The sequence below is a fragment of the Coregonus clupeaformis genome, unplaced genomic scaffold, assembly GCF_020615455.1.
Source record: "Coregonus clupeaformis isolate EN_2021a unplaced genomic scaffold, ASM2061545v1 scaf0073, whole genome shotgun sequence".
NCBI lineage: Eukaryota > Metazoa > Chordata > Actinopteri > Salmoniformes > Salmonidae > Coregonus > Coregonus clupeaformis.
The window spans coordinates 742647-757580 of record NW_025533528.1 but is presented as its reverse complement, the minus strand read 5'-3'; the positions used below and the strand labels follow the sequence as shown (position 1 = coordinate 757580).

Genomic DNA, 14934 nt, shown 5'->3' with positions numbered 1-14934 from the left:
TAATCTAATTGTCAAAATACGTGAAAACAAGTGAACATTTTACCTGTAAAGGAATCTTTAGAGATTTCTTCCTTAGATTGGTAGCTTTACCTTTATGATGTGACAGGCATATTTACCAAAGTAATTTCATCAGATGTATTTATTGGAAAACACAACGCCAACAACATAAAGCTTACCAAACTAGCATACAATTTGTGCAGGAAATGCATTTTCAGATCAAAGGTATTATTATAGACAAATGCTGTTTAATAATTATAACATGAAAGAAAGAACATATTAAACATCACTGACTTCAACAGTAAAATCTATTTTCTTATAACACAGGGGTGTAGCCATGGGCTCCCCCTTTGCCCCCAACTATGCGAACCTGTATGTGGGACAATTTGAGGAAACACACATTTACAAAACAGACATGCCCCCTACTTTCTAAAATCCTCCTACGGAAGAGATACATAGATCAGGTCTTTGTGTTCTGGGAAGGAAGTCAGCAGGAACTAAATTAATTCCAAACTCTGAATATCTCAAATTCACCATGTAGACTGATGAGAAAAAATTAACTACCTGGACTTAAGAATCATCAAAGAGAATGATGCATTACACACAGACTTATACACAAAGCACACAGACCACAATACCCTGCTAAGTGCGGATAGTATGCATCCCATTCCCCTCAAGAATGGTCTACCATATAGCCAGTTATGCAGGGTTAAACGCATCAGATTGACAGCAATGCTAAGAAAATGACAGATACATTCAAAATGAGAGGCTACAAGGACAAAACTCTTGATGCTACAATGATGATAAATTCCCCAAAACCAAGAGAGGAGTTGCTCAAAACTAAACCAAAGAAACAACAATGCAACAGTATTTTGCATTAAGTACACTGGCATATTCTGCAATCAGACAAAAAAATTAAGCGTGGCCTCAATATTGGGGACAGCTTAATGAGATCGTACCTGCCCACTGAGCCCACTTAGACACCCTTTCCAAATGTGAACTACAAATGTGGCTCATGCGCACAGTGCAATAGCATTACAAAAACATCCTTCAGACACCCACATACAGGTCGAAAAATACCTGTTAGGCGTATCATCTCATGCAAGACAAAGGGAGTCATCTATCTTATCACCTGTTCATGTGGGAAAGCCTACATAGGACAAATGAAAAGACAATTAAAACAACGCATAGCTGAACACCGCAGCTCAATCAGGTGTAAGAACACTGACTATCCAGTAGCAGCTCACTTTGTTGAAGCGAACCATCCTATGTCCTCCCTCAAATACACAGGCATTGAGCATGTTGCTCTACCAAGGAGAGGAGGTAACATCGAGACCCTACTACTACAGAGGAAGGCCTACTGGATCTCCCATCTAAAAACATTAACCCCTAGTGGTCTGAATATTGACTGACCTCAGGCCCTTCTTATGAACAATTATTTTGTATGAACAAGTCTTATAAATTAATATATTATTTCTACAGCTTATCAGTGTACAGCCAAAATGTTACCCCTGTTGATGTTGCTTATTACGCATTATGGTTCAACTAAAAGATGACATGTAACAAAACAATTATGAAATTTGAAACAATTAAATATAAACTTCCCTTTTTCAGGACCCTGTCTTTCAAAGATAATTCGTAAAAATCCAAATAACTTCACAGATCTTCATTGTAAAGGGTTTAAACAATGTTTCCCATGCTTGTTCAATGAACCATAAACAATTAATGAACATGCACCTGTGGAACTGTCGTTAAGACACTAACATGATGGTAGGCAATTAAGTTCACAGTTATGAAAACTTAGGACACCAAAAGAAAGATGCCCAGGGTCCCTGCTCATCTGTGTGAGCGTGCCTTAGGCATGCTGCAAGAAGGCATGAGGACTGCAGATGTGGCCAGGGCAATAAATTGCAATGTCCGTACTGTGAGATGCCTGAGGCAGTGCTACAGGGAGACAGGACGGACAGCTGATAGTCCTTGCAGTGACAGACCACGCGTAACAACACCTGCACAGGATCGGTACATCCGAACATCACACCTGCGGGACAGGTACAGGATGGCAACAACAACTGCCCGAGTTACACCAGGAACGCACAATCCCTCCATCAGTGCTCAGAGAGGCTGGACTGAGGGCTTGTAGGCCTGTTTTAAGGCAGGTCCTCACCAGACATCACCGGCAACAACATCGTCTATGGGCACAAACCCAGCCACGTGATCGATTTGGAGGTGGAGGGTCCGTCATGGTCTGGGGCGGTGTGTCACAGCATCATCGGACTGAGCTTGTCATTGCAGGCAATCTCAACGCTGTGTGTTACAGGGAAGACTTCCTCTTCCCTCATGTGGTACCCTTCCTGCAGGCCTATCCTGACATGACCCTCCAGCATGACAATGCCACCAGCCATACTACTCGTTCTGTGCGTGAATTCCTGCAAGACAGGAATGTCAGTGTTCTGCCATGGCCAGCGAAGAGCCCGGATCTCAATCCCATTGAGCATGTCTGGGACCTGTTGGATCGGAGGGTGAGGGCTAGGGCCATTCCCCCCAGAAATGTCCGGGAACTTGCAGGTGCCTTGGTGGAAGAGTGGGGTAACATCTCACAGCAAGAACTGGCAAATCTGGTGCAGTCCATGAGGAGGAGATGCACTGCAGTAATTAATGCAGCTGGTGGCCACACCAGATACTGACTTACTTTTGATTTTGACCCCCCCTTTGTTCAGGGAAACATTATTCAATTTCTGTTAGTCACATGTCCGTGGAACTTGTCTCAGTTGTTGAATCTTATGTTCATACAAATATTTACACATGTTAAGTTTGCAGAAAATAAACAGTTGACAGTGAGAGGACGTTTCTTTTTTTGCTGAGTTTTTATATTGAAATTGAGTGAAATTAAATTAAACTATAATGTACAATATGTTGATGCTAATATTATATACAATATTTAATTATGTTCCCATGTGATTACAATAGCTTAATATATTCAACATGCTCTTAACAGTTTCACTCATTTCATTCTAATCAACCTAATAACTATGACACACCACTCACTATTGTCATTGGTTGCACTAATTGCACTGTTTGTCTACATGACCAGGTTCAAGCATTCATGACATTACCCTGAAGAAACGTTGGTGTTTTACCCAATAAATTACTGGGAGTTTATATATAGTGTGCGACTATTTTTATAGCTTACAGTTATAACACAGTGACACTTAAAACATCTAACAAATGCACAAAATATGCCATCAGTCATTAAAACAAGAAAGCCATTCTCAAAGTCAAACCACTAGATATATTGACATGCAATCTTACCTACGTTCACGAAGTTCTTCAATGTATTCAAACTTTGGAGTAAGCTTTCCGTTTGACGTTATCACAGCCTTCAATGGAGGAAAGATGTAAAAACTGTTTGCTGTTGGTTAAATATAAAAAATAAAAATATATATATATATATATATATATATATACACACACACACATACACACACACAGTGGGGAGAACACGTATTTGATACACTGCCGATTTTGCAGGTTTTCCTACTTACAAAGCATGTAGAGGTCTGTAATTTTGATCATAGGTACACTTCAACTGTGAGAGACGGAATCTAAAACAAAAATCCAGAAAATCACATTGTATGATTTTTAAGTAATTCATTTGCATTTTATTGCATGACATAAGTATTTGATACATCAGAAAAGCAGAACTTAATATTTGGTACAGAAACCTTTGTTTGCAATTACAGAGATCATATGTTTCCTGTAGGTCTTGACCAGGTTTGCACACACTGCAGCAGGGATTTTGGCCCACTACTCCATACAGACCTTCTCCAGATCCTTCAGGTTTCGGGGCTGTCGCTGGGCAATACAGACTTTCAGCTCCCTCCAAAGATTTTCTATTGGATTGGCTAGGCCACTCCAGGACCTTGAGATGCTTCTTACGGAGCCACTCCTTAGTTGCCCTGGCTGTGTGTTTTGGGTTGTTGTCATGCTGGAAGACCCAGCCACGACCCATCTTCAATGCTCTTACTGAGGGAAGGAGGTTGTTGGCCAAGATCTCGCGATACATGGCCCCATCCATCCTCCCCTCAATACGGTGCAGTCGTCCTGTCCCCTTTGCAGAAAAGCATCCCAAAATAATTATGTTTCCACCTCCATGCTTCATGGTTAGGATGGTGTTCTTGGGGTTGTACTCATCCTTCTTCTTCCTCCAAACACGGCAAGTGGAGTTCAGACCAAAAAGCTATTTTTGTCTCATCAGACCACATGACCTTCTCCCATTCCTCCTCTGGATCATCCAGATGGTCATTGGCAAACTTCAGACGGGCCTGGACATGCGCCAGCTTGAGCAGGGGGACCTTGCGTGCGCTGCAGGATATTAATCCATGACGGCGTAGTGTGTTACTAATGGTTTTCTTTGAGACTGTGGTCCCAGCTCTCTTCAGGTCATTGACCAGGTCCTGCCGTGTAGTTCTGGGCTGATCCCTCACCTTCCTCATGATCATTGATGCCCCACGAGGTGAGATCTTGCATGGAGCCCCAGACCGAGGATGATTGACCGTCATCTTGAACTTCTTCCATTTTCTAATAATTGCGCCAACAGTTGTTGCCTTCTCACCAAGCTGCTTGCCTATTGTCCTGTAGCCCATCCCAGCCTTGTGCAGGTCTACAATTTTATCCCTGATGTCCTTACACAGCTCTCTGGTCTTGGCCATTGTGGAGAGGTTGGAGTCTGTTTGATTGAGTGTGTGGACAGGTGTCTTTTATACAGGTAACGAGTTCAAACAGGTGCAGTTGATATAGGTAATGAGTGGAGAACAGGAGGGCTTCTTAAAGAAAAACTAACAGGTCTGTGAGAGCCGGAATTCTTACTGGTTGGTAGGTGATCAAATACTTATGTTATGCAATAAAATGCAAATTAATTACTTAAAAATCATACAATGTGATTTTCTGGATTTTTGTTTTAGATTCCGTCTCTCACAGTTGAAGTGTACCTATGATAAAGATTACAGACCTCTACATGCTTTGTAAGTAGGAAAACCTGCAAAATCGGCAGTGTATCAAATACTTGTTCTCCCCACTGTGTGTGTGTGTGTGTGTGTGTGTGTGTGTGTGTGTGTGTGTGTGTGTACACACACACACACACACACACACACACACACTACCAGTCAAAAGTTTCCAGTGTTTCTTAATTTTTTACTATTTTATACAATGTAGAATAATACTGAGGACATCAAAACTATGAAATAACACATATGGAATCATGTAGTAACCAAAAAAAGTGTTAAACAAATCAAAATATTGTATATTTGAGATTCTTCAAATAGCCACCCTTTGCCATGATGACAGCTTTGCACACTCTTGGCATTCTCTCAACCAGCTTCACCTGGAATGCTTTTCCAACAGTCTTGAAGGAGTTCCCACATATGCTGAGCACTTTTTGGCAGATTTTCCTTCACTCTGCGGTCCAACTCATCCCAAAACATCTCAATTGAGTTGAGGTCGGAGGATTGTGGAGGCCAGGTCATCTGATGCAGAACTCCATCACTCTCCTTCTTGGTAAAATAGCCCTTACACAGCCTGGAGGTGTGTTGGGTCATTGTCCTGTTGAAAAACAAATAATAGTCCCACTAAGCCCAAACCAGATGGGATGGCGTATCGCTGCTGAATGCTGTGGTAGCCATGCTGGTCAAGTGTGCCTTGAAACCTAACTAAAATCAGACAGTGTCGCCAGAAAAGCACCCCCACACCATAACACCACCTCCTCCATGCCTCACGGTGGGAAATACACATGCAGAGATCATCCGTTCACCCACACCGTGTCTCACAAAGCCACGGCGGTTGGAACTAAAAATCTCCAATTTGTCTAATGTCCATTGCTCATGTTTCTTGGCCCAAGCAAGTCTCTTCTTGTTGTTAGTGTCCTTTAGTAGTGGTTTCTTTGCAGCAAATCGACCATGACGACCTGATCCACACAGTCTCCTCTGAACAGTTGATGTTGAGATGTATCTGTTACTTAACTCTGAAGCATTTATTTGGGCTGCAATTTCTGAGGCTGGCAATGAACTTATCCTCTGCAGCAGAGGTAACTCTGGGTCTTCCATTCCTGTGGCGGTCCTCATGAGAGCCAGTTTCATCATAGCGCTTGATGGTTTTTGCGACTGCACTTGAAGAAACTTTCAAAGTTTTTGACATTTTTTGGATTGACTGACCTTCATGTCTTAAAGTAATGATGGACTATCGTTTCTCTTTGCTTATTTGAGCTGTTCTTGCCATAATATGGACTTGGTCTTCCACAAATTAACTTTTAAGAAGGCACACCTGTTTATTGAAATGCATTCCAGGTGACTACCTCATGAAGCTGGTTGAGAGAATGCCAAGAGTGTGCAAAGCTGTCATCAAGGCAAATGGTGGCTATTTGAAGAACCTCAAATATAAAATATATTTTGATTTGTTTAATACTTTTTTGGTTACTACATGATTCCATATGTGTTATTTCATAGTTTTGATGTCTTCAATATTATTCTACAATGTAAAAAATTGTAAAAATAAAGAAAAACCCTTGAATGAGTAGGTGTGTCCAGACTTTTGACTGTTACTATATATATATATATATATATATATAATAAAATAAATAAATAAATAAATCTGCCATAACTGACAAAAACAAAAGTCTGACAAAACAAGTCACTGGCCGTGTCTGAAATCTGGCTTGCCTACTACTTACTTAAACTGCATTCTGGCTACTAATCGTACTACATAGTATTTAGAACACACCGTTTAGTAAAAATGAATGCCGTAATCAAATCTCAGCACACCAGGCTCATCATACTGAGAATGTGCAATTGCGTTGATTACCGCATTTTGTTCATTTTGGTCCAGCGCATCCCATCAGCTGATTATCAGCTGTTGTCAAACACACGTAGGTCTTGTCTTCCTAAATAGTGTGCAGCGAATTGTACTAGATGAAAAGCCGAAATGAGTATGACATCCTGGCATGTAAAGCACTCAACTTTCTACATTTCATAAAACTAAAAATGTTCGCATACACAAAATGCCTACCATTTAGAACACAAGTACGGGTATTCGGAAACGGACACTTTCTATGGTTCTACTACAGCACAATGGCTTAAACAGGACAATATCGCATGACAACTTTAGTCCAAAAGTCAAAAGATTTTTTTGGGTCCATCTGTATACAGATTATGAACTTAAATGTGGCCTCCTGAAACCAACATACTTTAGAGCAAAAAACACACAATGCAGCCACCAACTAGACCTTGGTTAGCTATTATCACATATAGCAAATAATGTAATAACTAGTTATTTTATGTTTTATTGTCACACACCAGATAGGTCCAGTGAAATCTGTTGTTTTACAGGGTCAGCCATAATAGTATGGCGTTCCTGGAGGAAATTAGGGTTAAATGTCTTGCTCAATGGCACAGACAGATTTTCACCTTGTCAGCTCGGGTATTCGAACCAGCAACCTTTCGGTTACTGGCCCAACGCTCTAACCGCTAGGCTACCTGCCACCCTATACCACCCTTTGCTTAAGATGTCAAGCTATGTCTAGGTTTCAAGTCCATAGTCTTTTATGATGCAAAAATGATTGAGTAATAGGGATTTGTTCATGTGGTACTCACATCTCTGACTTGAGGTGAGAAGTCCTCTTCTTCAACGGGCCTGGTGGCATCCGAGAGCAGCTGAGTAAGACAGAGCCGGGAAGCACATATTAATTCAGCAAAGAACAGAATTACCATTCCAAGTGGCCATCGCTGGCAAAGCGGCCATCACTGGCAAGCAGTGGCATCTACAGTACGGTAAGCCTGAACGGACAAACATAACCTGAGCTTTTGTTTTGTGCTTGTATGGCTACATTCCACACAACCCTCTCCCCAAGCAAACTAAACCTCAAAAACCAAAACATGCTGATGGCTCAGCGTACCTTACCCCAGCACCTCGTCTTACCATCTCTCAAACCAAAATACTCTGTGGATTCAATGGGGAGTTGGGCAGAGAGAGAGAGAGAGAGAGAGAGAGAGAGAGAGAGAGAGAGAGAGAGAGAGAGAGAGAGAGAGAGAGAGAGAGAGAGAGAGAGAGAGAGAGAGAGAGAGAGAGAGAGAGAGAGAGAGAGAGAGAGAGAGAGAGAGAGAGAGAGAGAGAGAGAGAGAGAGAGAGAGAGAGAGAGAGAGAGAGAGAGAGAGAGAGAGAGAGAGAGAGAGAGAGAATAAGAAAAGTCCATATAAGAGTGTTTATCAATCACCTATGGCAGGTTCAACCAGTTCAACCGCAATCACCTATGGCAGGCTTCTGACTGCGATAGTACCAGTTCTTATCGCAAATCCAATTCCTCAGCTGATTACGTAACAATTGAGTCTCACGTTAGAACAAATACACAAACTAATAGAAGCTTTTTCTGATGCAGAAGGGGGGGGGTTAGGGCTTACTTGTGGGGTAGCTCTGGCCATCCCTCGGTAGCAGCGGCTGAGGGCTTGACGTGCCTCAGGAGCCTCTGGGCATCCAGCCGCCTCAGGAGCCGTGGCGTCTGAGGGTCCCAGTAGATGCCGTTGATTAGGCAAGTGGTGTAAGGCGCAACCTGAGGTCGGGAGGACAAAGACCAGGATGCGTCAAAAACTAGTGAGTCTAACAAGTTGTTGAATTAGTGATGCAATTGCTTCCACTACTTCTCCAACACTCCCACTGATATCACTAATGCTGCTGCTGTTACTACTGCCATTACCACTTAAATCAATTATACTACCACTGACAACTAGTCTTTGGCATTTCTGCAAAACATATTGACAAGACATCCATAAACCCAGTTCCAAAACCAACAAACTACATAAGCATTTTTGACTTCTCTGCTTGTACAGGGAGGTCACCCACTGACAGACTGTAAGCCACTATTGCCTGTGTTTTGTAACATGAGAACATGCTGGCTCCACATGACCCTGCCCTTCCCCCACGAGGGCTTAACCAGGGGCAGGTGAGCCAATCAGCTCGGGCTTCAGAGGTAGAGCAAGGTGGCTGGGCCAATGGGGTCACAACTCTTAGCTGAGCAGCAGGAACAGGTGAACCGGCTGAACTGGTGGTGGCAGAGGGGAAAGGCAGACTCACGCTGGTTCTGAAGTGTGATGTGTACATTTTCGGGTGATACTCGTACTCCAGGGAATCGTAAACACCATCGCTTTTCCTAATCAGGTGGTGGTGACGACTCAGAACGGTGGCGTACACTCGGGACATGTCTGAAATCAGAGAGGGATATTTTAATGTTCACCATGTGACACTGCTCACAGAACAAATACATTCATATGTTAATATACTAAACAAAAATGAACGCAACATGCAACAACAAAGGTTTTGCTGAATTACAGTTCAATTGAAATCATTTCATTAGGCCCTAATCTATGGATTTCACATGACTAGGCAGGGGTGCAGCCATGGGTGGGCCTGGTAGGGCATAGGCCCACCCAATTGGGAGCCAGGCCGACCCATTGGAAGCCAAGCCCAGCCAATCAGAATGAGTTTTTCCCCACAAAACGGCTTTATTACAGACATAAATACTCCTTTACATAAGTAGTCAGACCCTTTGCTATAAAACTTGGAATTGAGCTCAGGTGCATCCTGTTTCCATTTAACATACTTGAGATAACATACTCCATCTGTGGTAAATTCAATTGATTGGACATGATTTTGAAAAGGCACACACCTGTCTATATACAGTGGGGAAAAAAAGTATTTAGTCAGCCACCAATTGTGCAAGTTCTCCCACTTAAAAATATGAGAGAGGCCTGTAATTTTCATCATAGGTACACGTCAACTATGACAGAGAAAATGAGGGAAAAAAATCCAGAAAATCACATTGTAGGATTTTTTATGAATTTATTTGCAAATTATGGTGGAAAATAAGTATTTGGTCAATAACAAAAGTTTCTCAATACTTTGTTATATACCCTTTGTTGGCAATGACACAGGTCAAACGTTTTCTGTAAGTCTTCACAAGGTTTTCACACACTGTTGCTGGTATTTTGGCCCATTCCTCCATGCAGATCTCCTCTAGAGCAGTGATGTTTTGGGGCTGTCGCTGGGCAATACGGACTTTCAACTCCCGCCAAAGATTTTCTATGGGGTTGAGATCTGAGACTGGCTAGGCCACTCCAGGACCTTGAAATGCTTCTTACGAAGCCACTCCTTCGTTGCCCGGGCGGTGTGTTTGGGATCATTGTCATGCTGAAAAGACCCAGCCACGTTTCATCTTCAATGCCCTTGCTGATGGAAGGAGGTTTTCACTCAAAATCTCATGATACATGGCCCCATTCATTCTTTCCTTTACACGGATCAGTCGTCCTGGTCCCTTTGCAGAAAAACAGCCCCAAAGCATGATGTTTCCACCCCCATGCTTCACAGTAGGTATGGTGTTCTTTGGATGCAACTCAGCATTCTTTGTCCTCCAAACACGACGAGTTGAGTTTTTACCAAAAAATTATATTTTGGTTTCATCTGACATTCTCCCAATCCTCTTCTGGATCATCCAAATGCACTCTAGCAAACTTCAGACGGGCCTGGACATGTACTGGCTTAAGCAGGGGGACACGTCTTGTACTGCAGGTTTTGAGTCCCTGGCAGCGTAGTGTGTTACTGATGGTAGGCTTTGTTACTTTGGTCCCAGCTCTCTGCAGGTCATTCACTAGGTCCCCCCTGTGTGGTTCTGGGATTTTTGCTCACCGTTCTTGTGATCATTTTGACCCCACAGGGTGAGATCTTGCGTGGAGCCCCAGATCGAGGGAGATTATCAGTGGTCTTGTATGTCTTCCATTTCCTAATAATTGCTCCCACAGTTGATTTCTTCAAACCAAGCTGCTTACCTATTGCAGATTCAGTCTTCCCAGCCTGGTGCAGGTCTACAATTTTGTTTCTGGTGTCCTTTGACAGCTCTTTGGTCTTGGCCATAGTGGAGTTTGGAGTGTGACTGTTTGAGGTTGTGAACAGGTGTCTTTTATACTGATAACAAGTTCAAACAGGTGCCATTAATACAGGTAACGAGTGGAGGACAGAGGAGCCTCTTAAAGAAGAAGTTACAGGTCTGTGAGAGCCAGAAATCTTGCTTGTTTGTAGGTGACCAAATACTTATTTTCCACCATAATTTGCAAATAAATTCATTAAAAATCCTACAATGTGATTTTCTGGATTTTTTTTTCTCATTTTGTCTGTCATAGTTGACGTGTACCTATGATGAAAATTACAGGCCTCTCTCATCTTTTTAAGTGGAAGAACTTGCACAATTGGTGGCTGACTAAATACTTTTTTTCCCCACTGTAAAGGTCCAACAGTTGACAGTGCATGTCAGAGCAAAAACCAAGCCATGAGGTCGAAGGAATTGTAGAGCTCCGAGACAGGATTGTGTCGAGGCACAGATCTGGGGAAGGCTACCAAAACATGTCTGCATTATTGAAGGTCGCCAAGAACACAGTGGCCTCCATCATTCTTAAATGGAAGCAGTTTGGAACCACCAAGACTCGTCCTAGAGCTGGCCGCCCGGCCAAACTGAGCAATCGGGGGAGAAGGGCCTTGGTCAAGGAGGTGACCAAGAAACCGATGGTCACTCTGACAGAGCTCTAGAGTTCCTCTGTGGAGATGGGAGAACCTTCCAGAAGGACAACCATCTCTGCAGCACTCCACCAATCAGGCCTTAATGGTAGAGTGGCCAAACGGAAGACACTCCTCAGTAAAAGGTACATGACAGCCCACTTGGAGTTTGCCAAAAGGCACCTAAAGGACTCAGACCATGAGAAACAAGATTATCTGGGTCTGATGAAACCCAGATTGAAGTCTTTGGCCTGAATGCCAAGCGTCACGTCTGGAGGAAACCTGGCACCAAGCATGGTGGAGGCAGCATCATGCTGTGGGGATGTTTTTCAGGGGCAGGGACTGGGAGACTAGTCAGGATCGAGGGAAAGATTAACGGAGCAAAGTACAGAGAGATCCTTGATAAAATCCTGCTCCAGAGCGCTCAGGACCTCAGACTGGGGCGAAGGTTCATCTTCCAACAGGACAACAACCCTAAGCACACAGCCAAGACAACGCAGGAGTGGCTTCTGGACAAGTCTCTGAATGTCCTTGAGTGGCCCAGCCAGAGCCCGGACTTGAACCCGATCGAACATCTCTGGAGAGACATGAAAAAAGCTGTGCAGCGACGCTTCCCATTCAACCTAACAGAGCTTGAGAGGATCTGCAGAGAACAATGGGAGAAACTCCCCAAATACAGGTGTGCCAAGCTTGTAGCGTCATACCCAAGAAGACGAGGCGATAATCGCTGCCAAAGGTGCTTCAACAAAATACTGAGTAAAGGGTCTGAATACTTATGTAAATAATAATAATAATAATATGCCATTTAGCAGACGCTTTTATCCAAAGCGACTTACAGTCATGCGTGCATACATTTTTGTGTATGGGTGGTCCCGGGGATCGAACCCACTACCTTGGCGTTTCAAGCGCCGTGCTCTACCAGCTGAGCTACAGAGGACCACTAAATGTGATATTATAATTTTTTATGAATTAGCAAAAGTGTATACAAACCTGTTTTTGCTTTGCCATTATGGGGGTAATGCGTGTATATTGACGAGGGGGGAAAAAAACAATGTAATGAATTATTGAATAAAGCTGTAACGTAACAAAATGTGGAAAAAGTCAAGTGGTCTGAATACTTTCTGAAGGCACTGTATATTATATGCCTTCAGAAAGTATTCACACCCCTTGACTTTTCCCACATTTTGTTGTGTTACAGCCTTCATTTAAAATGGATTAAAATGAGATTGTGTCACTGGCCTACACACAATACCCCAATAAATGTCAAAGGAATTATGTTATTAAATTAATTACAAATGAAAAGCTGAAATGTCTGGAGTCAAGAAGTATTCAACCCCTCTGTTATGGCAAGCCTAAATATGTTCAGGAGTAAATAATGTGCTTAACAAGTCACATAATACGTTGCATGGACTCACTGTGTGCAATATTTTTTACATGATTTTTGAATGACTACTTCATCTCTGTACCCCACACACAGATAATTGTAAGGTCCCTCAGTCGAACAGTTAATTTCAAACAGATTCAACCAAAGACCAGGGAGGTTTTCCAATGCCTCACAAAGAAGGGCACCTATTGGTAGATGGGTAAAAAATAAAAAAGCAGACATTGAATATCCCTTTGAGCATGGTGAAGTTATGAATTACACTTTGGATGGTGTATCAATATACCCAGTCACTACAAAGATACAGGCGCCCTTCCTAACTCAGTTGCCAAAGAGGAAGGAAACCGTGAGGCTAATGGTGACTTTAAATCAGTTACAGATAATGGCTGTGATACAAGAAAACTAAGGATGGATCAACAACATTGTAGTTACTCCACAATACTAACTTAAATGACAGAGTGAAAAGAAGGTATACAAATATTCCAAAATATGTTTGCAATAAGGCACTAAAGTAAAAATAAAAATAAAAGCGGCAAATAAATAAACGTTATGTCCTGAATACAAAGCATTATGTTTGGGGCAAATCCAACACAACACATCACTGAGTACCATTCTCCATATTTTCAAGCATGGTGGTGGCTGTATCATGTTATGGGTATGCTTGTCATCGGTAATGACTACAGAGTTTTTTTTTGAATAAAAATAAACGGAATAGAGCCAAGCACAGGCAAAATCCTAGAAGAAAACCTGGTTCCGTTTGCTTTCCAACAGACACTGGGAGAAAAATTCGCATTTCAACAGGACAATAACCTAAAACACAAGGCCACTTGAGCTGCTTACTAAGATTACACTGAATGATCCTGAGTGGCCTAGTTACAGCTTTTTGTGATTAAGTTTTTATAAAATTGTTTATAAAACAAAAAAAACATTTACACCCCCACCGGACCTGCTTACTTAAGTAAATATCTTAAAGTAATGATTTTATACTGCCAAGTATTGTTGTCCATATGTTACTATCCTCTGACTTTCACCATGCAGTTGAGAGATTGACAGTTCAGGTTGAGCTATGCCCATGAATAAATAAATACATTTCTGATGTGGCAGAGTGTGGGGCTTGCCATCGTAAGGCAACCATTCTCTTAGCTGCTGTTGGGCCGGCAAGCCAAATCCTTTCTGCCTGCTTGTTAAGTTCAGTGAAGAGTCATCATTAAGCAGTAGCACATTGGGCAGACATGGGATGGGTTTCGACAAAATGCCTGATAATGACAAAGCCACAGCTTGCCAAAAGAAGAAAACCTCTGGGCACTTCCAGACCATATGAATAAATGTGCTAGAAGTACCCTGGGGGCAGAGCATACAGACTGGGGTTGAGTTTATGTTCACCTGGAAAAAAACGTTTAGTCGCATAACTCACATGGGCAAAATTGTAGTGGGTCCTTTGGTGATTTGGGTATCTTGATGAAAATGTGATATTGGACCAGACAGTACTCCAGTTAATATCTACTGCTGGTATACCTTTGTTCCATTTTGAATAGATTTGTAATTGGTAACACGTTGGTTTGAATATATATAATTTGGAGACTATGCCCTTACTTGCCCTTGCTGTCATTATTTTGTGGATAGGATGAGATACTAGATCAAAACCCCATGGTATTCCATAAGCACGTAGAGCAGAATGTAGCGGGGGGGGAGAAAAATGAAGACCCTGGCAGATCGTATTGCTTTTTTCAACACAAGTAGGCTACAACACTCCACAATAGCAGAGAGAGTATGAATTCCCCTCTCACTCCAAACTGGAAAAGGTATTGGCTGGCCATCCAAGAGGAGACTGTAATTATTAAACAATGGCATATGTGGTTGATGATTAATAGTATATTTGCAATGGCTCCCCATTGAACGCCATATTGTAAGCATTTACGTGATGATATGGCCAAAGGTGAGTTTGGCTTTTTTGATAGAGATGTTGGAATACT

At 42.3% G+C, this 14934-nt stretch overlaps 1 protein-coding gene across 1 annotated transcript in view; it reads right to left on the bottom strand.

Moving 5' to 3' along the window:
• The window catches only part of LOC121531191 (alpha-aminoadipic semialdehyde synthase, mitochondrial-like), a 49181-nt gene that overhangs the window by 15514 nt on the left and 18733 nt on the right, over positions 1-14934 (bottom strand). The window contains 4 exon segments of the mRNA XM_045213022.1: positions 3307-3374; positions 7638-7776; positions 8442-8590; positions 9112-9239. Of these exon segments, the coding sequence (XP_045068957.1) occupies positions 3307-3374; positions 7638-7776; positions 8442-8590; positions 9112-9239 (484 nt within the window).